At 43.5% G+C, this 25,739-nt stretch overlaps 1 protein-coding gene across 1 annotated transcript; it reads right to left on the minus strand.

Moving 5' to 3' along the window:
- Positions 1 to 12,761: 12,761 nt before the first annotated feature.
- On the minus strand, positions 12,762 to 22,313 carry KLHL23 (kelch like family member 23). The gene is made up of 3 exons (XM_032771090.2): positions 20,940 to 22,313; positions 18,826 to 18,978; positions 12,762 to 15,083 (listed from the first exon to the last, which is right to left on the minus strand). The coding sequence occupies exons 1-3, from the start codon at positions 22,150 to 22,152 to the stop codon at positions 14,773 to 14,775; spliced, it is 1,677 nt and encodes a 558-aa protein (XP_032626981.1). The 5' UTR covers positions 22,153 to 22,313; the 3' UTR covers positions 12,762 to 14,772.
- Positions 22,314 to 25,739: the final 3,426 nt, after the last annotated feature.

Below are 25,739 nucleotides of genomic sequence, written 5' to 3' on the forward strand. Positions count from 1 at the left end.
GCTCGACGCTAGTCTGAGCAATCCCAGCATCCCCCGCGACCGTGCGGCTCCCAGGCCCCGCCCGCGTCACGTGGGGTTCGGGGGCGGGGCGGCGGGAGAAGGAGTTGTCGCTTCGTAGCGGGCCGCCGCTGAGCTGCTGCGGTAGAGTTAGCGAGGGTGATTGCAGGCGCCTTGGGGTCCTTCATCGCCCGGGCTCCGAGACAGCGACTGGCAGCCGGTGCCTGAACCGGCTGTGTCCCCCCGCTAGGGACGCTCCATCCGCCACACCAGGGATTGCCCCACCTTCCCTGAATTCCCCCACACCCCCCACACACAGCAGTTTTGTGAACTAGTTACATGCAGTGTTGCCAAATTAGTGATTGTTTGGACATTTGAATTGAAATTGAAACATTAGTACACACTTTAAAAGCATGTACCATGTATGATAAAATACATGTGTGTGAAAAAGTGTAATAGACTTGAACAGTATGACCATAGACTAGCTTCCTTATACAGCTATTGTTTTTAATGACAATGTGCATTCATTTTGGTGATGTTGGCCAGGCCAATAATTTCAAATTATGATTTGTAAGCAAAGTCTAAATGAGCTGTCCCTGACAGCTAATGTAGTGATGAGCTGAGGGGAAAGGCTTCAGGACCAAATTGTATTTACATTCACACCCAACCTACCTAGGTATCCAGCAAACAGAGCTGTGTTGGCTAAGTGATAGATTTTTGGCTGGGGTTGGGTTACAAATCACTTGAAGGGGGGTGGGGGACTAAATGTCATTGTATAAGTAAAGGGCAGGAGAACTGTACTTAGCCCATGCTGATTGAGGGTATCAAGAGAGAGGGTGGAGACAGGTGTTTTGCTTGATGGTCTACCTGACTCATAAGTGGTATTTGACCTGCTCCTCTCCATTGTTTAAAGACAGAGCTGATTAGGCTCCATAGATAGTCTTTTGTTTTAAGTGACCACTACAGCTGAAATCACTGATAATCAGGTCTAAGTGCTTAGACCTGCTATGGGACAGTGTTTCTGTGGAAGAGATGGCCCAGTCTGCTCTAGCAGCGACGTTCCTCTCCCCCCGCACCAGGCACTCAGCTGAAATCACTGAGAACTGGGTGGAACCTCAAGAGACCAACTAGCAGAGGTCACAGTGGCAGGTGGCAGCAGAAGGTGATGGCACAGGGCTATTAGCAACAGAACAATGGAGTGAATGGTGACACAATGAACAACAGTGGCCAGAGTGAACAGTGAGCAGCTGGAGGAACGAGCAAGGTGCCTTCTTGTCCCCCACTTGGGAAGTGAACTCATGTGAAAGCACTTCTGAACTCTGAGTCTCCGCTGACCAAGGACACCAGTGAGTGTTAATGAGGCTGTTAAGAATGCTGGAGACACAACACAGTTCATGGGAACAAACATGGATGTGGCATCATACTTTCTATTTAAGCAAGAGATACCACTGAAGGCCAACGTTAAGTGCATTGTCACTTGTTCATCCTGAAGTTGAACACTGGTTCTGAACAAAACCAGCAAATGCTCACTTTCTTTCTGCAGGAAACTCAGCTGACTGGCTAGATGCATGTGGTGCAACAATGAAAGACTCAACAGTTGAAAAAGTAAAGAAGTTTCTCACCATACTCAAATTTGCATACATGGCTGATGAATGCACAGATGCAAATAGGCATCAAGTATTAATTGACTGTGGACATTGTGTCAGTGGTGGGCCAGTAGATGCATTTCTAGAGGTTTAAGTTATAGCAGACACACCAGCTGCATCTGTGACAACCCACATCTTAGAAGAGTTAAATGTTTGTCAGTTGGATCCCCAAACAGATGGCTGCTTGTGCATTTAATGGAGCCGCAAACTTCTCTGGAAGACATGGTGGAGTACAAGCTTTGCTCAGAGAAACGTGTAACCCTAGTCTCTCCTATACACACTGCAGAGGCCTTCTACTCCAACTAGCACTAGTACGAGCTGCAGACTCTTCAAAAGACATTAAAAAAGCTATAAGTGTAATATTATTTTTTCAGCAAGAGTCCAAAAAGACTGAATATCTTGGAAAATATAGAAGATACACTGCGACTGAAGTTCAAATTAGTCCAACCTGGGAAAACCTTCTCACTTTCTCATAAGCGATCCTTGGCTGTTGTCTTAAAATTATTCCAGCTGTTATTACTGGCTTTGGAAAGTATCTACCAAGATGGGATGGATCTAAGTAGTGAGGCTGGTGGATTACTTTTGCTACTACGTTCAGAGAAGACTATTGCCATTCTCTCTCTTGTAAGTCTGCTGTTGAAACCACTTGGGTCGTGTAGCAGATGCCTGGATGACATAATTTAAACAATAGTAGATCTTTGTCCCACAATAGAAGCTACATTTGGATCAATCAGAGAGCTATCCATTAAAAAAGTACTAGAAGAAGCAAATACTTCAGTCCAGAAGTTGACTAAAGAAGGCATTTGTATTGAATCCTTAAGTGAAGAGGACAAGAAGTGTTTGTGTACTTTTTCAGTTGTCTTAATACATTCAATTCTTAAAAATCTACAACAGTGACTTCTAGATTCTGCTCAACCTCTATGTAGCTTTTACAGACTCCTGTCCTATAAAACACTGACAGTTGAGTGGAGTGAGGCACTACCAGCAGTAGGGCTGCCATGTACTCAGGACAGAATAGAGAATTTGAACACAGAGTGGAATATCATATGACAAATGACTGAAGATTTGACTTCAACTTCTTTTTTTATTATCACTAATTGCTTGACCCAATCTTTGCGTTATGTTTCCTGGGATGAAAGAAGTAGGAATTCATCTTTTGCTATTCCCAGTCACAACAACTACAGTTGAGTGTTCTTTTGCCTCATTGCATAGAATTGTGTTGTGACAGAAGTCACCTTCTGCCTGATCATGTGAATGAACTAATGAGCATATCAATTGAAGGAATGGAAGTACTGGACACATGAGCAGCCACCAAAGATGAACGCACTGCATTCAAGAAGTTCGTTAACAGAGTTGTTCAAAATTATAACAAGAACCCAAGAAGGATTTAGATGTAGTGCTTCATAGAAGGCTTGAGTAGCCAACTTTAATTAGTGTGATGATTTTAAAACATGAGTTAAATCTAATAAAATGGTCATGAAACATTTTTTCATTTTTACTATAGTGCCATACAACCCACCTTCACCCTCACAGTCTCATCCCTCATTGGCCCTGACCCCCTGCACTATAAATTCAAACCCACCCCCTAATTTCAATTCCTGGGAAAAATACTGTTCCACACGGTCCCATGGGGGAGCAGAACAGGACCCCTGCCTTGTCAGGGGTGCCCTACCTCAGCGCAGGCTGCACAGCTCTTCCTGACCCAGCCTCAGGGAGGGGCGCGAACCCTGCCTCAGCCTCAGCGTGCCTGGCAGAGCTGAGGTCTCTGGTGTAGATGTGCTGTGAGCTACTACCAACAATGGGACTGCTTGGGCTGCCCTGACAGGGGTGAGTTGGCCCACTCACTGTGAAAATGCCAGCAGCCGGTTTATATGAGGGTTGAGATGAATCGGTGTTAGCAATCATGGCAAATCTTAGCAGAGCTTCCCTCCTGTAGCCAAGGCCAAAATATGTTGTGTGAGGATGATGCAGGTGAGACATCCCACCTGAATCCCTTCTGTGATTGCAAGGCCTGTGAGAGGTGTTTGGGGAAGAAGGGTTGGGTTTGAGAAACCTCAACAAGTGGGGAGATACAAATCTCAGGCCATGTAGTAACCCCTTCTGCCATTCTCAGGAAAAAAAAACCACTTTTTTTTGTGGGCTCTTTGCCCTCCGGGTCCCCAAGTCTTGTTGATCTTTCATTTAGACTTATGACTCAGGAGTTGCCTGCAATATTCTATTTACAGTAGTTTCCTGCAGTAAGTCTCATGCCTCATTTGTAAGTGCCACAAAGCGCCATTTGTTGATTCACGTGAGCAACATAAAAAGCTGCAAGTGGCCAGACTGTACTGCTCCTGCCTGGCACGTTGCATGGTGTGTGTGATTTTTACAATAAACAGTGCCTGGTGAATGAGACTCTACAGTTCAATAAGAGCAACACCACACCTTACATTCAGAAATTTTATTTGTTTTCCTAGAATTCTTAGATGCATATAGCTTTAGTCAACTGCACTTAAATTTTTGCAGTTAGTAAGATTTTAATACACTTTTCTGCTGGGAACTGCATTGCTAGCTCTAAGCAACCTTATGATAATGGTTTTTTTTAATGAGTCTAAAAATCTTAATTTCAATTAACAGCAAAAAGTTAAAAAAATATTTATTACAAATGGACTTCCTTTTGTGTATGGTTATGGAAAAATTAACACCAATTACATACCCAACAAAAGAGGACAGTTAGCTATTTGGTTCCTTTTATTCAATACTCATGTACATTCACATTACAAAAAAAGTACCTGTCCTCCAAGTATTTAAAAAGATAACAGTTGATAGACATTCCTGCTCTATTAAATGTGTATATTCAGATTTCACTCAAGTCTCTAGAAATGCCACATAGATGTTGTAATGATGATCACTCTGTAATATGGTACCAGCCTGTTAAAAAGATCTGATTATTTTATTCCTGTGTAATTTCTCTGAACAAAAGCAAGTTGTTGTAATGATTATTTTGTTTTGATACTAATCCTTGCCAGCTAAGTAAACTTGTTAAAACTTCCTAAATAAAGAGTTTAAAGCAGCTCTGCTGGGTTTCTTTTTATTTTTTAAACACATTGAAAAGGGGGAGGGAACCTCCTTCAGTGTATATATGTATTAAATAAATTACTTCAGGTCTTGTATAGTTCCTGACCATTAGAGTCTTATTTCCGTATTCATTTATATGTATGATCAGAGGCGGCTCCAGGCACCAGCACAGCAAGTGCGTGCCTGGGGTGGCAAGGAGGGAGGGGTGACCTGTCAGTCGTCATGAGGGCAGCAGGCAGGAAGCCTTTGACAGTGTTCCTGCGGGACATCTGCCAGTCCCATGGCTTTGGTGGTAATTTGGCGGTGGGGATGCCAAAGGCACGGGACCAGTAGACCACCTGCAGAAACACCACTGAAGGCTCCCTGACTGCCACGCTTGGGGTGGAAAAAACATAGAGCTACCCCTGACTCCAGGTGGGAATGGAGTCACAACCAGATCTGACCCCAGAGGACGCTCCTGCATTGTGTTTCAGCTGTGGAAGAGATCTCACCTGGAAATGTTTTACAAGTGAGTGGAGCCAAGCAAGCCCGGCCTGCTATCACTTTCTACACTGCAGAAGCAGGGAAAACCCCAATGCAGAATAGCAAACCTGACTACTAGGAGAGAGAAAAATTGCTGGTGAGTGCAGCTTTTCAATAATTAAATGTATTGCCTGCAGTCCCCATGAGTAGTTTTATAAACATGAATCTCCTAGACAGCCTGCTGCCAGTAATGAAGATCATGCACTAGAGACCTCCAGCTTTTCCTGAGTCATTCCTTTGCCTCTCCTAACGCACTTGTCACTACTTTCCTCGCTGCTCTGCCTACAGCATATGCTAATGATTCCATCAGAGCTATTACTATGAAGCTGTTCAGTTGGTGCTAATTCTCAATATGGTTTTAGTAATTTTGCACATTGATGATTCAATGCCTCACTGTGCTACTGATCCTGCTCAGAAAGGCTAAGTGGGCTCCTCTGAGACAAGTGGCTCCTTACCCTACACAGATACAAAGGTGATGGGAGAGGCTCTTTGGAGAGATGATTTACAATGATTCAGAATACAGACTGACTGAGTAGCTTCCCAGGAGGAGCCAGGTCTGGGGATGAGGCAACAGCTGACATTTATTTTATGAATGTATTTATTATGAACGCCAGGCCAACTCTGTGCAGTGTGTGACTTTGTTTTAGAGCAGGCTAGGAAAGACACCTGCTCACAATGCATTTGGCAAACTGCAAATCAGCGCTAAGAGCCAGGTTTCCAAAAGAGCACAGCACCTAGCAGCTTCCACGGTTGTCAGGAGAGCTGTTAGATGTGAGCTTAGAACTCTGAAAATCTGGCCACTTATTTACGTATGTAAATATGAATGTAAGTCCCTAACTTTAAGCATCCCAGTTGAAAAATGTTGGGCTTTCTGCTTTTCTGTTACTTACACAATGCATCCTCCTATGTTCACGTTTTTCCTCCAGTTTCTTTTCATTTTCTCTCTGCACTTCCAATTCATATAACTTGGTCAGTCTTTGAATCTTTTCACCTTCTTTTTTGCCTCTAATTTGTCTAATTCTGCCTGGTGCTTATGTTCCTTTATTCTAACGCATAAAATAAAATAGTCATACTAAAGAGGTAAGAAAATGTACACAGTACGTAATGGACAACGGTTACACATTTCTAAGAGTTAAACATCATTAGATTTGATACTCTGAACTGAAGGCAGGTAAAGTGTCAGAATTCAAAATCAAAGTGATGCATTTTAAAGCCATTGGCCCAAATCCTCAGGCCAATGCTTGGCCCAAGTACAGAATGAGAATTTAGTAACTCTGGGAATTGTGAAAGGAATCTTTCCCCCCACCCCAACTCACATGGCAGCAGCAGAATTTCACAAAGGCAGCTTCTGCAGTAACCATCACAGCCCTAATGTGCTCCTTCCACTGTGGGAAGGAAAGGAAGATATACCACAATGGTATTCTGGGAGTTGATGCAGAGCCAAGCTCTGTATTAAGCAGCGGATGCACACCCCTTTCATGCCCCATAAATCCTCTCCATCTCCTCTGCAGCAGAATTACATTAGTGCCATTCCCAGAAACCCTTTATATTCAAGGAATGGAGCAGGATTTCCTCATAATGTATTCATGCACTGCAACATTTAAACTTAGTAGCATCTCTTTAGAGTAGGATTTCAGATGTTATCAAGAAAGAGACAGAACCACTGATAATTCCTTTCCAGGATTATTTGCAGCAATGTTCCCACTAGATACTGATACCCATGCCTAGCACAGCACATTCCTTGCTAATTCTCATGAATGACTGAGAGATCTGGTACACATTACTGAAAGTGGTTAACTACCAATTAAACAAAAAACACAATTAATACCTCTAGATGTTTCATCACAAAATGTATGCCTTTTGACAATTACATTTAGTTTTAATTATCGTATTCCCTCACTTCTGTGAGTTCCTCCATTCACAATGGATCACTAAGGCCAGGGCCAGCTCCAGGCACCAGCTCAGCAAGCAGGTGCTTCGGGTGGCCAAGGGGAAGGGGCGGCACCTCGGGCTCTTCGGCTGCAGGTCCCTCTGTGCCTCTCAGAGGGAAGGACCTTCTCCCGAGTTGCCACCGAAGAAGAAAGCAGCGCAGTGGAGCTGCTGCCAATCGTGGTTTCCTCCCGCTGCCCTGCTCCTTGGGGCGGCAAAAACCCTGGAGCTGGCCCTGTGCATGATTAATGTCTGATGTGAGTTTCTTCTTAGATCTCAGTATTTGAAATTCTTGTATGAACAGTAACTGATAGTTTAGATCTATTACACTGTTAATCCTCTTGTAAAAATTTGTTGTTCAAAAGTGGTATTAATACTTCAGTGGAGTCAAATATGTCCTGGTTTTATTTTTTTAATAATCACTCTTGTTCTCTGAGCAAAAAATTAAGTTCTGTCTATATTTGCAATTAAACTGCTTTAGCCAAGCTAATTGTAAAACAGTTCAGATAAATTAGTTTGAAGGGCATTTCCTTGACAGAGTGGAGAGCACTTTTTTTTTTTAATTGATGGGAGCTCTAGTGAAGAAAAACTCTAGTGAGTTTTTAATCCATCCTGTTATCTAAACCTGTAGTCCATGGAAGTTCCTAGGTACTAAGACTTCAGTGGGAGCAAAATCAGGTAGCTGTACTATAAGGTAGGGTTACATCTACAGTCAAATTAAAAAACAAAACAAAACCAAAAAAAAAAAAAAGAAACCTACACACCACCCTATAGCACCAGTCTCAGAGGCCAGGTCAGCTGACTAAGGCTCATGGGGCTTGGGGTCTAAAAACGTGGTAGAGACCTGGGGTTCTCAAACCTCTCTTTCTCAGCCCCCTCCAACATGCTATGAAAAAGGGTGCATACCATCCATGCCACAACTGTTTTTATGCACATCCAGTAGATTAAAAGCCAGGGCCAGCATTTGGGTAGCTTGCAAGGCAATTGCCTGGGGCACCATGCCACAGGGAACCCCCTGAAGCTAAGTTGCTCAGTTTCAGACCCACACAGCAGGGCTCAGGCTTTGGTATTCTGTTCTGGGGCCAGTGAGTCTAACACAGGGGTTCTCAGACTTCTGTAGTGGTGACCCCTTTCACACAGCAAGCCTCTGAGTGCAACCCCCCCTTATAAATATATAAAATAGTGTTTTTAATGTAACACCATTATAAATGCTGGAGGCAAAGCAAGGTTTGGGGTAGAGGCTGACAGCTAGCAACCCCCCATGTAATAAACTCGCAATCCCCTGAGGGGTCCCAACCCCCAGTTTGAGAACTCTGGGGTAAGAGCAGCCCTGCTCTCATTTATTTTGGCAGACCCCACTTGAGAACCACTGCTGTACATTTGGGTTTAAGCTGGAGCCCAGGCTCTGAAACCCTCATCCATCATGCACTCTCAGAGCTAAGCTTGAACATCTACATTGTAATTTTATACCTCCACAGCCCAAGTTCTGAGAGACTGAGGCAGCTATCAGCCCAGTGCTCTCGGTCAGGGCCTGCTCCAGGTTTTTGCCACCCCAAGTGGCGGGGGAAAAAAAATAAAATAAAGCCACGATCGACGGCAATTCATCCCTTTCTTCTTCAGCGGCATTTCGGCGGCAGGTCCTTCCCTCCGAGAGGGACCCGCTGCTGCATTGCCGCTGAAGAGCTCAACCTGCTGCCCCTTTCCCTTGGCCATCCCAAGCACCTGCTTGCTGAGCTGGTGCCTGGAGCCGGCCCTGAGTGCAGTGGCACAACTGTAGCTGAAGACACCACCTACACCAGGGGTGTGCAAATTTTTTGGCCTGAAGGCCACAGCAGGGTTGCAAAATGGTATGGAGGACAGGGTAGGGAAATCTGTGCCTCTTGAAAGAACTTTCCCCTCACCCCTTCCCACTTCCTGCCCCCTGACTGCCCCCCTCAGAACCTCCAACCCCCCCCGTCTCCTTGTCCTCTGACCACCCCCTCCTGAGATCCCTGCCCCTACTACACCCGGGACCTGACCCCCTATCCAACTCCCCCTCCTTGTTCCCTGACCGTCCCCTCCTGGGACCTCTTGCCCCTAACCACCCCATCCCAGGACCCCCCTATCCATCTCCCCCCAAGCCCCTTTCAGAATGTGGCCCTATGAACATGGTCAGAGGACTCAAGAGGAGCAGGGGCAGCCACGCAGTTGGAGAGAAGTGGCAGTTTCCCCTTCAAAGTGCTGCTTCTCTCCGGCCGGCTACATGGCTGCCCGGTGGTCCTCCTGAGTCCTCCGGCCGTGTTTCCTGTGGTCCCACCATCTGCACCACCCACCTGCTCTCCTGCCCCTGCAGTGCAGCCCCTCCCTCTTGCGGGGGTGCACTGGTGCTGAGCTGCCTGAGTGCCCATCCCTGGGCCCCGCTGTTGTTGGGGGCCCCCTGTGTTCACTTGCAAATCTGCCCCTGAACTGCACCACCCAGTCAGAGCCAGCCACACTGCTGCATTGCCAGCATGGTGAACTGAGACTGCATGGGAAGGGGGACAGCAGGGGAGGGGCCAGGGCCAGCCAGGAGCTCAAGGGCCAGGCAGGATGTTCCCGTGGGCCAGATGTGGCCCATGGGCCATAGTTTGCCCACCTCTGACCTACACTGACAGGAAAGCTTCCCCCACTGACATAGGTACTTCACCTCCCTGAGAGGTGATAGCTATGTTAACAGCAGAAGTTCTCCCATCAACATAGCATGGTCTACACTGGGGGTTAGGTCAGTATAACTCACTCAGGTGTGGATTTTTAACACCCCTGAGCAACATAAATATACTGACATAAGTAGCTAGCATAGAGCAAGCCTGGGTCTTTTATTTCAGTGTAGTAGCAAACTGAACTGCTTCTGACAAAAGGTGTTGAGCAGCTCTCCCAGCCACACCCTACCACTTAATGAGGTCTCATGGAGGTCACAGTTAAAAGCCCAATATGTAAAACATGGGAGATAATTGGCCCAGTCTTTGTTGTGGTAAGGCCTCGGGTGGAGTACTGTGTCCAGTTCTAGGGGCCATTCATTTGAGCTCTCCACTTTGTCCTCATTTTTCCTGATGAGAGCAATAAACTTGATAAAGTATCAGAGGGGTAGCCGTGTTAGTCTGAATCTGCAAAAGCAGCAGAGAATCCTGTGGCACCTTATAGATTAACAGACATTTTGGATCATGAGCTTTTGTGAGTGAATACCCACTTCATCAGATGAATGTGACGAAGTGGGTATTCACGCACGAAAGCTCATGATCCAAAACGTCTGTTAGTCTATAAGGTGAAACTTGATAAAAGGTTTTAGAAAACCTGACCTGTGGGGGGAAATTAAAAAAAAAACAACAATCAGCCAAAAACGCCAGCACGTTTAGTTTTGAGAAACTATTATAATCAAGTCCTACTTCAGTTTTCAAATATGTTAAGAGCTGTTATAGAGAGGACAGCAATCAGTTGTTCTGCACCTCAGCTGCATGTATGATAAATAGCTATAGGCTTAATCTGCAGCAAGGGAGATATAGTTAGAAAGTTTTTCCTAAATTCTAACCTAAAAGGATAGTTAAACTCTGGAACAGGCTTCCAAAGGAATCCCTATCATACATAAGAACAAGTTAAACAAATGCCTGTCAGGGATGGTCTAGTTTAATTCGGTCCTGTTGCAGCACAGAGGGATGGACTAGATGTCTTCTCAATGTCCCTTCAAGTCTTACATTTCTAGGATTCTATAGCAAAGTACAGTTGACTATTCTAATAGAATAAAGATAAATGGTTGATCTCTGGTCCCACTTTGCTTGCATAGACATGATCTAGTGAGTTTTAATAGATACTGTCAAGTTAAAAAAAGTTACATCTCTAGCTGAAAGTGTACCTGCTAATGTTAGCTATTTTAGGGGTTACCTATAATTCAAAGGGTAAGGAAAGGAAATCTATATATGAATTGTTACTTAGGCACTTTGGGTACCATCCACAACAGTGCCTAGGTACAGAAGTTCTGCTTTTAGGTACCACTGCAGTCCACACAACTGCTCAGCTACTGTCTAAACCCATTTATTAAGTAAGTCTTTCTTCAGGGCATGCACACTGCATCCTCACTTTAGGCACCTATTGCCTACCTGATTTTATGCACTACTGCCTCACACTAGGGCTATGTCTACACTGTGCACCTTACAGTCTAAAAGGCACCTTTCCCCATTTATTGTAGAAGAAGCTTAAGCACCTAACTCAAGCTTTGTGGAGTGCAGTGTTGTTCCTGGGATTTTCTAGGCAGCACAACATTGAAAGTCATGGCACTAAAGTCCATTTGTGTATTCCACACTTTGTCTATAATTAACATCACTGTATTGTTGATGGCCCTATATCACGATCATGCACAGCTCATCTCTTAGAGAAGCTTAACTGCCTATTCTCCAAGCTCTGGTAAAAGAGTGTTTACCAGTAATGTTAGCAGGATCTGTTAGAAGTTTTACCACCTACCTTCTTCATTAATGGTTTACACAGTATCAAAGGCTTTCAGATGTTTGAATTTTTGTTTCCATTAAACAAACAAAAAATGGTGCAAACAACCTTCTAAACTTGTCTTGTACATAACAGGTATTTTTTTACCACAGAAATTTCTTCTGATTGTACATACACATCAAAAGAATAGTCTGAAGTCTTGTTTCTGTTTTAGTGGTGTAATGGCTCTCAGATTAATATTAAATCTATTAATATTAAAGTCAATTGCATTGGGTGACTGAAAAAACTGCTATAATCAACCTTTTGATAGTCCAGAATTCCCCCACCATAGTCCAAACAGCACATGAAACATACAGCCCTGGGAACTCACACCACACACCAGCACAATCCTCTCTTATCCTTGCACTAGGACAGTCATCCCAGCCCTTCCACCTGAAGTACCACCCCATTTATCCTAGCAGAAACCCTCACATCCTCTCTGCTAGGAGCATCTCTCACTCCCTCTGGCCATCTCAGAGTTCTTCTGGGTCCAGCTCTGGAGCAGTGAGCTGATGAACTCCTTCACTGCCTTCAGTCTCCAGCATAGAGCCAGCAGGCAACTGCCCCTTGCTGCTTTCTGGCATTCAGCCCTCTCATCTAATTCTCTGACTTGGGGATAACAGCCAGCAAAACCCTCTTACTGCTTTCCTACTTTCCCCCAAGAAACACCTTATGCAAAGACACTGATGACTTATAGCTCCCCTCCTCTCACCTGCCCTTAAGTGAGCCACTCCATTCTGACTCCCTAAGCTCCATTTCCCTCACTGAGTCTCATTCTGCTGCTGAACTGCCCTGATCTTTTATAACCCTCAGGTGCTACTGCAGTCCACCCTCTTAATTGTCCAAATTGGGAGCACTTTTTCTGGAGCCAGCCATCCTGTGATGCTACTTTATGCTGTAGTAATATTGCTCTTTAATCTTTCACTTAACTTTTTAAAAAAATTCTCTTGGAGAATAATTTCAAATAGGAGAGAAGAAAATAGGGGGCAGAAATGAACTCATAGCAGATTTATGTCTTCTCATGCATAAGCTTTTTCCTAATGTCTTTGCCTTTCACTCTACTTTGTACTAACCTGTTTAGCAAGCCTTTCCAAAAGCACTAGACAGTTCAGTTGTTAAGGGTTCTTTATATTTTATTTTCTTTAAGCAAACAATATTAAAATCATTCAATAACTTTCCACCAGGCTTTAAATAAGCACAGCTCACAATTACCTACATGCGCACGAGCCTCAGAATGGGAAGTTTGCAAACACCAAGACAAAAGTAAATAAATCTATTGTTTTAAATTGAAACTTGGAGTTTAGTGCAACATGCTTACTAGTGCTTAATGCAATAAACAGAGTAGGATGATATAAAAGGGTAGCAAAAAAAATAATTCAAAATTTTTACAGATTAGAGGGAAAATAATTACAAATTTGAGGCATATATGCTCTGAAATCTCCTAGAATATACTTACAATTGTTTGTAAATAAGGAGAATATTTTTCTACTTTTTACCTTCCATCTATTTCATATCATCAAAGCCTGTTTATGCAGGTGTTTCCTTCAACAACCAGTGGTAGATCCCTGACAACTCTCACTATAAGACAGTGGCTTTAAAGGAGTGGGCAGATTTATTTTTACTAAAGGATATAGTATCTCTTTTGTAAGGTGTCCAGATACTACAGTGGTGATACTTAAAAACAAAACAAAAGAGGGTATAATAATTACCCTGTGAGGTAGGTGTGTATTTATTTAAATTATTGTATACATTATTATCATGACATCTCGGTGCATGACAGGGGAAAAGAAGCAAAATTAAACTCCCCATGTTAAAAGTAACAGCACACCATAAAAACTTCTGAAGAAATGATCAACAGTCAACCAACTGCAATTTAACAAAAGGTGCATCTTGTATATGCTCCCTGAGATGTGACAGGGCACATTTTATACCTCAAAACATTTATAAAAAGACTGACGATGTCTGAGTCAGAAGGTCATGAGTTCAAATCTTTCACCTGGATTGTACCTGTACCTTATGCTGTGTTGAAACTACCTTGCTGCATTGTAGAGATCACAAGGCAATATTGGATAGTTAAAATGATCTTTTTTCTGCTCATCTCAGACAGCTCTCCAGGCAGAAGTAAAGATCACAGATCACACTTCTGAAAGGAGTAATGGATAAATCCAGTGTCCTGGTCAGTATTCTATCTCTAAATTTTTTGCTGAGTTCCTGTAGCTACTGTGTTTGCCTCACTCACTAAATCATGTTTAGTGCTTTTGGAGATCCTGGTGTGAAAACAATTATATAAAATATAATTCTGTTTTTCTAGTCTGTACCAGAGGTGTTTGTACCTCAAAGGGTCCATTAGCTTCCCTGCCAGTCTTTTCCACTCTAAAAGACATGTATCTTAACCAATCCTGCAATCAAGGATATAGTATTATCTGGAGTCAATCAACAATATTCCTGAATCAGCTTGAGAGGAGGTCATTGTGGAGCAATGTGAGGCCCTCTCCCATTGCTCCCTAAGTGCCTTTTCAATACAGGAATAAAGGAATGACCACATGTCTCACACTTCAATCTTTAATATCATAGAGCATTATTTTACTTCTAGAGCACTAGGGTAAACGCCTTCTATCTGTGTTTTGTATGGGGATTTGAAAGCGGACTAGCAAAATATCCTAACAAGTCAATCACCTTGTGACAGTCACTAAACAATAAGTGTTAATAGCCACATTCAAATTATTAAACATTTCACCTGAAAACCAAGTAGTCCATAGAAGTGCAAAATCTTTTGTTTTTTAGTCCTCTTAGCAATGTGACAAAAACCTTGAGCATGGTTCCCTCCAGTGGTTAATTAATACAAATTAGTCTTTTTACATTACTCCTTATATGTCCACAGGAAGTATATTTTGTAAAGATGATTTGTAAACCTTTATGACAAACAATAACTGGTGAATTTATTTTGAAAGTATTGTCACAGCATTTATATTATATAAAGTGAATTTTAATAAATACTGGTTTGTATACAGATTTATATTAAATGTGAGTAATGGGTTGTATTAAATACATTGCTGAAGAGGTAATCTGAACTAGTACAGATACTGTACTTGCTTATCTCTTGCAACAGACATATGATATTCAGATTGTGTTAGACATTGTACACACAGACACAACCATGTGAACGCATAGCACTGGGAAGATTGCCGACTACTTCCCATTTATTAAGCTCAGGATCATATTTCTCAATACTCTGCAGATATGTTCCTTTTGAATAAGAATATCCTCCTGTTACATAGATGCATCCATTCATGACAACTGCACCGCATTCCATCCTTCTTTCCATCGTATGTGCCATCTGCCTCCATTCATTATGTTCTGGGTCATAGCAGTCAGCGATTGCGGTTTGTCCACCCACAAGATAGAGCTTGTTTTGTAAGGCAATGGAACACAATCCATATTCTTCAGAAAGAAAGGGAAAATAGTTTAATTTAGAATAATAAAACAAACAAGCAGTACTATGTAGTTGGTGAAACTGAAGCTCCATATGATAGACTCTGTGTCACAATTTCAGAGTAACTGCATCTGTATTCCCCCTCTGTGGTCCACAACCCCACCCCCCAGGACTTCCATCCCTTATCCAACTGCCCTCTGCTCCTCATCCCCTGACCACCACCCCCCAGGACCCTCTGGCCCCAACTGCCCCCCAGGATCCCACCCCCTTATCCAACCCCCCCTGCTCCCTATCCCCTGACTGTCCTCCCAACCCCCTATCCACATCCCTGCCCCCTCACAGGCCCCCCGGGACTCCCACTCCCTCCCTGTTCCCCATCCCCTGACTGCCCGCCCCGAACCTCCACCCCATCCAACCACCCCATCCTCCCTGACTGCCCCCAGGACCCACCACTCACTTACCCAGCCCTACTGCTCCCTGCCCCCTTACCAGCAGCAGGACCTCACAGCCACAACACCCGGCCAGAGCCAGCTGTGCTCCCAACACTGCCCAGCGGGAGCAGTGGGCCAGAGTGTGACCCACGCAGCATTGTGGCTGCGGGGGACAGCGGGGAAGGGGCCAGGGACTAGGCTCCCTGGCCAGGAGCTCAGGGGCCAGGCAGGATGATCCCATGGGCTGGATGTGGCCTGCAGGCCGTAGTTTGCCCATGTCTGCCCTACAAGCCTGTCTGCCTATGGGCCAGCCCCTGTATATTGCCTCTTCTCCAAAGGCTGTGAACAGTGCATTGTCAGCTGTTACAAGTTACCACATAACTTTCTCAGCAAAGTACATTTATTCTTAAGATAAAAAAGCATTACAGAGAAAGCATAAAAATAATAAGAGCTCCTACACACTTCAGAAATCACCCATCCTCCAAATTGGAAGCCTGGTAGGCCAACATCCCTTTCAACACTTCAGCAAGAGTTGGGTCTTTCTTTGGACAGAAGGTCCTGTCCATTTGCTGAATCAAAAGGAAGCCCCCCAGTTCAGTTCAAGCTCTACCAAAAGCCCTTTCTTTATTTTGTAGTCTCTGGAAAACCCAGCCTGAAGCAGTATATGCACAGGGACTGATACTTCTATGGAGCTGTTTGCAAACAGAAACTGTTAGTAATCATCCCCCACTCTTTTCAATTCCTGCAGGAGCTGTACAAACCCTCCTTCAAAGGAGCTGCAAACAGTCTCTGGCCCACGATGATATATAAAACATTCATAAACTTCATACACTATATCCCCCCCCAAAAATACTGCATTTGGTTACAATATCAGTCACACTGGGTTCTTTTTTCAAAAGTCTATTCAGGTCAATGGGAAATTCTCCATTGACTTAAATTGGTTTTGGATCAGATCAGGTTCTGAAAAATCTCAACAACTTCTGCTGTGTCTGGTCTCAGAAAGATTAAGGGGATCATATAAGCGACATACATTATAACCAGTGGTTAAAGAGGGACTTTTAAAAGAATTACATACCTGAACATAGGAAGCAGAGAGGGAAATCTACTCTCTCTCTTTCCAGGAAGAATTGTTCCCTTCAGTTAATTTTCTTGTCCTTTATCCAATCTAGATTAGATTGCCCTATATGTTGAGGCTTCCACCACTTCTGTAGCAGACTATTCCACAGTCAAAAAATCAATGTAACTGTCAAGAATTTCTTGCTATTAATTTCATTCCATTCCATTACAAGAACTCAGGAGACCTAGACTCTATTCCAAGCTCAGCTACTGACCTACTGGGTGATCCTGGACAACTCACTTCACCTCTCTGTGGTTCAGTCCCCCCCTCTGTAAAATGGGGATAATCATACTGACCTCCTTTGTGAAATGCTTTGAGATCTACTAATGAAAGGTGCTATGTAAGAACTAGGTGTTATTACTTCTCATTCCATTTAAATGCATCATCCTCTTCCCTATTAGGGTTTACACCTTCCATATATTGTGTCCTGTTCCTGAGTCAAAATCTTCTTACCTTTTTTGTCAATCTCAATTTCCCTAGTGTTGCAGTCTTTCTTTATGCAGACTCAAGACAATAGTTGGTTGCATTGTGCATGATCTCTGCAACCAATAGAGCTAGAATTAAAGTTTACTTTTTAAAATTAATATGTAGATTCTAGAGCAAAATCTGCTTGAGACTTTCTATTCTGCCAGCCAGCAATCCATGTAAACCATCCTTGTCAAATGCCCAAAAGGGGATGGAGTTTCTAGGAAATAGTGTACTGTATTGATAATATAGTCCTTCCTTAGTAATATATAAAATAGCAATACATTAATTATATGCTTAATACATTTCTGAAATGAACTAAGGCCTGGTCTACACTAGAAAATTAAGTCAACATAACTACCTAGCTCAGAGATGTGAAAAATCCACACCCCTAAGGAGCATAGTTAAGTCGACGTAAGTCCCTGTGTAGACAGTGCTAGGTCAATGGATGAATTCTTCCATCAACCTTGCTACTACCTCTTAGGGAGAGGGATTGCCTACACTGATGAGAGAGCCCCTCCCATTGGTATAGATAGTGTCTACACTGACGTGAGACAGCGATGCAGCTGCACAGTTGTAGCATTTTAAGTATTGACAAAGCCTAAGACTTTGTCTACACTGGAACCTGAACAACAAAACTTTTGTCATTCAGTCGTGTGAAAAAAAAAACACACCCCAAATGACAAAAGTTTTGCCAACAAAAAGCGCCAGTGAGAACAGAGCTTTGTTGGCAGGAGAGCTCTCCTGCCTGCAAAGCTACCACCACTCATTGGGGGTGGAAGTTTTTGGTTGGCAGGAGACTATAAAACTCCACTCCACTCCAGCAAAGTTGTGTATAACATGAGTACACAGCTGTCATCATGAAGTACATGCTGGAAAGGCTGAAAATGAAAACATGACCAGGAGCACCTTCTCCAACAAAGCGTTTTTATAGTAATTAACAACCAAGTTATGCTGCTACTGAATGTATGCATTAGGGATTGCTAAAACAATCATTTATCTTCTATATTGTCTTTAATGCTAACACCCTATTAAACTTCACAGTCATAAAAATGCAAATGCACACAAGAAAACAAAAATAAAAATAAGAATAATGAAATAACACTTCACCTACATTTCAGTACACTCAGGACACTTATTTTAAAATATTGTTAAAAGTTCTGTAAAACAAATCTTTAAAACATAAAACTCATATGTTCCCCTCCCAAACTGTACATAGAAAACAATTCAAAATGTGGATTAAAAGGTGATTTTGGTCATACATTTAGAATGTTTTCTCTGAATGTGACTCTTATTTTCCCTTTCTATAATATTTTTAGAGAGACACGATAGATAAGGTAATACTTTTTTATTGGTCTGGCTTCTGTTCGTGGAAGGTACAAGCTTTGGAGCTACACAGAGCTCTTTTTCAGGTTTGGGGAAGGAAGCAAAGATACTACTTTACCTACCTTGTCTCACTCATTTCCTGAGACCAGCACAGCTACAACATAGCAAACAACTTTATAATAATAATAACTTTTCATACTATATTAACATAAAACATTTATTTGCTGGCTTACTGATCAAATATTTTTCTAGCTATTAACCTTACAGCGATTTAGAATGCATTGCACCACTTGAAGCTTATTCTCTTTAAAAAAGAACATTATCTAAAGCAATGACAAAGATCATTAAAGCTTCCAACTAGAAGTAACCAAAGTCAAATTCTATATTCCGTAGGGAAGTGTTTCTGTTTACCTGGATGTGGACTTGTAGTGACTATTCTCCATTCATTGCTACCTGAATGGTAGCTCTGAATTTTGTCATAGGTGCAGCTTCCCCTGTAACCATAGTGGCCTCCAATTACATAGATGACATCACACAGGACACAGGCTGTGGCATTTCCAACACCTATTTATAGTATAAAATTCACAGCACACTTTCAGATTCTGCAGAATACTCACTGCCACTTCCATCAATAACACAAAGTTGAAGTTACTTGTTAATTAATATTTTAGTATAAAATTATTCTTCCAGGTATTTAAATGAATGTGTAATAAAAGCACCAGAGAGAACTCTTATGACACCTTATCTTGTCAATATAAGGCAAAGTAAACTAAAACAGTAAAGCTTCTTACAAATTTTATTGCATATTAATCAATATCAATCCATCTTTTCAGATCACACAAAAGCTATGTGTAATCTTTAGATTTTAGGTACCTCTTTTGCAGTACTTAAAGTAACACTGACAAGGTGGGTGAGGTAATATCTTTTATTGGACCAACTTCTGTTGGTGAGAGAGACAAGCTTTCAAGTTACACAGAGCTCTCCTTCAGGCCTGGTAAAGATACTAAGAGTATCACAGCTTGTCTCTCTCACCAACAGAAGTTGGTCCAATAAAAAATATTACCTCACCCACCTTCTCTCTAATATCTTGGGACCCACATGGCTACAAAAACACTGCATACATTAAAGAAGCACTGTCAAGATTAGGATGGAAATTTAACTTATTTTAAAATTATTTTAATTTCACAGAGAATTCTAAATACCTTTTTAAAATAATTTCTTTACCAAGAAAATCTTCAATGGGAATTGAGGTTACTCAACAACTCACAGAATCATTTTTACTGTTTTAATCCTCTGAGTGACATCATTAATGATGCTGTTGTACAAACAAGGGAGTTGGAGTGTCAACTTTATCTCCATTAAAAAAATAGTAACAAAAATGAATGCTTGCCAAATAAATATAGGCAAAAATCAGCAAGGAAATTATATGATTTTAAGCTTCTAAAACACAAGAGAGAAAACACCTATACAAAACAGAAAAAATAGTGTATAGTATAATTCAAATATTCTACTCCTTTATAAATTAGCAATAAAGTAGATCAAGAAGAATAATGGTTTATAGTAAAAGATATGGACATCTGAGTAATGGTTGCATGAGCAGTATGAATTTTACTGATTTTTAACATTGTCATTATCCATTTTCTAGGTGTTTTGTATTTTACAGACTGCTTATAAAAGAGAGAATATGTAATTTTAAAAAAAATTATGCAGTGATTTAATTCAGATTTTTTTTACTTGCATTATCTTTGATAACAAGTTAATACACTTTACTATTTGCAGTAGTTCAAATTCAAAATTTAAAAATAACTAAGCAAATCAAATGTTTTTCAATCTGTAGAATAAATTGCTGGCACTTTTCATCTTCCCATCAAGGATCTAATTAAAAGCCCTGGACTGATAATGCACAGAGGTGTTATAAAATTACATTAAACAGAAGTTATAAATGATGGAAATATGGCTATAAAGAAATGGATCACAACTGTAAACATTGTGATACCTGTAATTTGTTATTCTGATCAGAAGTTTTTATCAGATAGAACTTAACTGCTGTTTGGATACAAAGTAATTACCATCCATTGGCGCTACAGTTAAATGATATTTTCATTAGAGTACAATCTGAATACAAATATTATGATAATTTTATTGGAACTAGCTTCTGGTTCCACAAGTCACTTTCTGAAGGTCCATTCAGCATCAGAAGGGCTGAAATTGTATAGTGACTTTTCTATACCTTATACAGAAATTTTGCTCAAGAGCAGTTAACATTAAACTGAACATACTACTGTAAATTTACATTAGTGTTGTTGGATACAATACTGTACAGATTTTAGATGTTTGGATGTTTCAAGTGGTTTGGCTAATAAAGACCTGAACCAAAACCCATTAAAGTTAATGGAAAAACTCCCATTTACTTCAATGGGCTTGATACTTCTGTGGAGCTGTTTGCCCTAAATGTGGCTGTAGAGTTTACAAGTGGCAAGTGAGAAAGGACAGACACTGAGGCAACCATAAGAAAGGTTACATACCTTTGATCATGTTTGCAATGGGAATCCATTTCTTTATTAAAGGATCATAGAATTCTGCTTCTTGTGCTGGAGCCCCTTTTCTGTAGCCCCCTAAAGCATAGACACAGCCGCCCAAGGTAACTGCACAGTGATAGTACCTTGCATTAAGCATGGGGCAGCCTTCTGTCCATTGGTCAGTTTCACTGTTATATATCCACACAATATCAAGGGCTTCTATGTTGTCGCTTCTATAGCCCCCCGTTACATAAATGTTGGGTCCCAAACTAGTGACCCCATAGCTCTCCCTTGTGTAATCAGGCATGTCTGTTCCCTGTATCCAAGCATTAGTTAAAGGATCCCACACATGGACTTCTGATAAAGGATGCCAGTAATATCCTCCAATCACATACATAGCTGCTGTGGGCCTTCTGGAAATGTCTTTTGGGTTGGTGTTTAATGCACTGGATATCAGAGACCTTATCTTGTTTTCATTAAGCTGGTGTTTCTTTCGTAAGCTTAAGGCTGATCTTAAATATATTTCATTTAAATCTATTTTGAGGCAGTTCAGTAGATCAAAAATGTATTCAATTCTTTTCTCCACATCATATGCTATCCATTTAGCTACAGGTTCTATGGCTGCCTCTTCTTTCCAAACATTGAGATTGTCTCTGGAGAGAATAAACAGGAGTTTCTCACAGCTGATATCCAGAAATTCTTCATGCCTCCACACTTCTTCAAATCTTGATAACAATATCCTCCTAGATTCTTTCTCTAGCTCTGAACAAAGGTGATACTCTGCAAAGGAGTGCATCCCTATGCAGTTGACAGTATCTACATGCCTTACCAGAAACTGCTCACAGGCTTTCTTTACTGACACAAACTGGAGCAGATCGGCAGCTTGGAGGAGACTTTGAACATTTTTCTCTGTTATTTGGATTTGTGACGTGTATGCATAATTCACAAGAGAGTCCAATATAGTGTGGCTGACCCCAGGAAGTTTGATCTGATTTTTAGATTTTTCTTTCAGGTCAGCTGTGAACATTGCCTTAAAATAATTGCTACAAGCAGCTAAAACAGCTTTGTGGCAAAGGAAGATCACACCAGAAGCACACAGAAGAGTAATGTCAGTAAATAAGCCATCCCGGTAAAATGTTCTGAAAGCCTGCAGGAAATCCACAGGGTGAGAAAGATCGTTGTAAATATAGGTGTAGTCCTCTTCTCCGATCAGAGCCATCGCTGGAATAAAGTCAAACAAAAGGGGGCAGTTTTCAGTTATGCAAATTGCCTTGGGTAGTCAGCGCTGAATGTGTTAATTGTCCGTGTACATTGTATCAATGCCGCAGTCCCAAAGGCAAAATATTTCCCACTCACTAAGCAAAATCACACGCATTTTCAAATAAGGTTTTATTCATGGCTTTATACATATTTAGCCACATCCAGGGGGACAATAGTAAACTCGATGCATATGGATGAGTCTCCTTTCCTCTTTCTAATAATGGGTCTGTGTCAGACTTTGCTGTATTGTACTACTGAAAATATTTGACTTCATACTGCCAGAATGCGCACAGAAAACCAGACCTCTCACGGCGCAAATATGGCACGTGAAGAGATACCTGGAACCCATATATCTTAACATTTTAAATCTATCTCCCTGTGGAGTCCAAGCTGCATAGAGACCAAATGTCCAACTCCAGCGCATTGCAGGAGAGCTGCTGCCTGTTTCAGTACTAAAACGACGGGGGAAGCGCCAATGAAGAGTATCGCACAGCCCCCGGGTGGAGTGGAAACTGGGCGCGCGGGGAACTCAAAGGGGTCGTGGAGCCTTGCAGCACTGGGTGCCAGCTCCTTATGGCTCAGCCCACTAGCACAAAAGGGTCCCGGTGCAGCAGCCTCAGTCACTCGCGGGCTCAGCCTGAAGTCCCGACACGACAGCTGGGCTGGGCTTCTCCTGCTCCGGGTTAGAGGAGCACGGCGGGGAAGGCCGCGCTGCTGCTGCGCACGCTGGATCAGCAGCGCCCGTCCACCCCCGCGGCCAGCCTGCCGGAGCCCCCCGGCGACAGAGCCTGGATACCGCAGGGGAAGGCCGCGAGGACCCTCGGCCATCGACAGCGGGGAGGCTGCCAGCAAAGCGCCCCAGCAGCCACGTGCCGCTCTCAGACCACACGGGGGGCCGGGCGGCGGCTGGACAGGAACCTGCCCGCGCAGGGTGGCGCTGTCGGCTCGCAGCGCGGGCGGGGTAACGCCTCGCGCCCCAGCAGCGCTGCCCGCCCAGCTCGCGGGCCGAGACCGCCGCGCGCTACTTACTGCTCTGTCTGAGGCGGCGGGAGGCTGGGCTGGGGCCGGAGTCAGGCAGCGGCAGCGGCCCCTTGATCACATTCGGGAGAGAGGCTGCCGCCGCGGCCTGCCCACGGGACGCGGCTGACAGGGGCAGCTCCCGACCCGTGTCGGTGTCTCAAGTGTCTCCTCTCCCTCTAGGCCCGGCAGCGCCCCCTCCTCAAGGTCACCGCGCCCCCGCGAGACACCAGCGCCCCGCTCCGCCGGGCGCAGGGGGGCAGCAGCCGGCCGGACTGTGGGGTAGGGCTCCTGCCGGGGCAGGGCCTGGGGCCGCTGCAGCTTTCCCGGGCGAGCAGTTCAGTGACACGCAGCCAAGCAGAGGGAAGCTACGCTAGGACGTGGCTTTCACCATCCCGCGCAGTGGTCCACGCAGCGAGCATCGCCGCAGCACCTGCCAGGGCCCGAATCAGCCTGTCCTGCAACGCGCCCAGGCGCTGCTCAGCCGAACACCGCAAACAGCGAAGGGTGCAGACGCAGCAAGGTTAACTGCCCCAGGGGGCTTGTAACCTGCTGCGGTGGGATCCTCTCCTCACGGGTAGAGGCGCTCTGAGGGCTTGGCCTGGGCATGCGGAGAGCTCCCCACGTCATGGCTCTCAACCTCCCACTGCCCATGTGGGACACACAGTGCGGGGGGTGCCGGAGGGCGCACCTGCCTGGGCTGTGGCCAGCACCCACCCGGGGGCTTCTGCACCGGATGCATGTGGGCGGTGGCCCCGGTGTGCGCCCTGGCTCCCCCTTTGCCACGTTCGGGCTCTGCGGCTTCCGGCAGTGGGAGCGGCCGCCGCCACTGCCCGTCCTGGAGCAGCCTGCAGGAGCCCCCCGGGCGTGGGGCGCTGGGAAGGAGGGCTGGGGGGGCATAGTATCTCCCCGCTAGTAGCGCCGCGATCTTTGCAGGGCTGCTGCCCCCGCTGCACTGTGCCGGCTCCTCCATGGCTGGGGCTCCCGCCCCTGGAAGCCAACACTCTGGCTCTCCCATCCTCCATAAGGTGGCTCCTCCTTGCGGAGCCATGACGCCGCTTTTTGGTGTCCCCAACCACTTGGAGCCCTAGGCGACTGTCTATTTCGCCTAGTGGTTGCACTGGCCCTGCCCAGTGTGATAAATGAAGTGGGTGTGGAAGAGTAGCTCCCTTTGATGGACACCTACCCAGCCAGTTAGTGGTAGAATCCCTCTTGGTGTCTGTTCTCTGCTTGCTTTACCTGTAAAGGATTAACAAGCCCACAGGTAAAAGAAAATGAGTGGGCACCTGACCAAAAGAGCCAATGGGAAGGCTAGACCTTTTAAAATTAGGAAAGAAACTTTCCCTTTGTCTGTTATTGTCCCAAGAAGGAAACATGGAGCAGCAATGCTATATGCAGGAATGCTTTGTAAGGCTTAACCAGGTATACAAATTCATCTTCCTTACCTAGAAAAAACTCATTGGACAGGGCGTGGTTAATTAGATGCAAATAGGTTTATTTCTTTTGGCTTGTGGTTCTCCTGTGTGCTAACCTCAGATGCTTTTGTTTGCATGTAATCTTTAAACTTACCCCCAAGAAAGCTATTTTGGGTTCTTAATTTTTGGAACTGCTCCTTTAAAATCCCTGGGGGCCCTCACCTTCTGCACTTGGAGTGACAGAGTGGGGATTCAGCCTTGACAATAGTAGACAAACTAAAAACTATATTTCCTGCTTAGGAAAAATAGGGGAAAGAAAGAAACTAATGACAGCTAGTCACATCCCTTAATGCATTACTAGAAGGCACTCAGACACTACAATATTGGAATTTGAACAGAACAACTTGAAATTTTAATTTAATTTCTTTTACTAAATCTAGTGGTCTGCAACTACTCTAAGGAGAGTAGCCAGCACTGACCTTTCCAAAGAGAATAAAGAGCTTCTCCATATAACACTAGATTACAAAAGCCAGAGTAAACAAAAGGAATGCATGCAAAAATATTGTTCATTGCTTGCAAACTAAACTATGTGAAAGATTCACCTCAATTTTAACACTGAGTTTCAACTGTAAAATAGTCATGAAAAGTGCTGAAGGTCATACCTGTAGAAATGTTAACAAAATAAAGGTGAAATGTGAACCATGGAAGTGAAAATATATGAGCAGAGTCTTTCAGGTTTTATTGCTTGGGGAATTAAAGTTAATAAACACAATTAAATAATCCAAGTTAAATAATGCAATTGTGTTTTGTTTAGCTCCCAGTTTAAATCTTATTTTTAGAATGAAAGTTTCCAGGGCTTATGCTTATATTTTTATGAGTTAACATATACAAGCAGTCACACTGGCAATGATTATTCAATCATGTTACTTTATTTAAGGCTTAAGAACATAAGAATGGCTATACTGGGTCAGACCATAGGTCCATCCAGCCCAGTATCCTATCTACCGACAGTGGCCAATGCCAGGTCCCCCACAGGGAGTGAACCTAACAGGTAATGATCAAGTGATCTCTCTCCTGCCGTCCATCACCACCCTCTGACAAACAGAGGCTAGGG

This window comes from Chelonoidis abingdonii, chromosome 10 (assembly GCF_003597395.2).
Source record: "Chelonoidis abingdonii isolate Lonesome George chromosome 10, CheloAbing_2.0, whole genome shotgun sequence".
Taxonomy (NCBI): domain Eukaryota; kingdom Metazoa; phylum Chordata; order Testudines; family Testudinidae; genus Chelonoidis; species Chelonoidis abingdonii.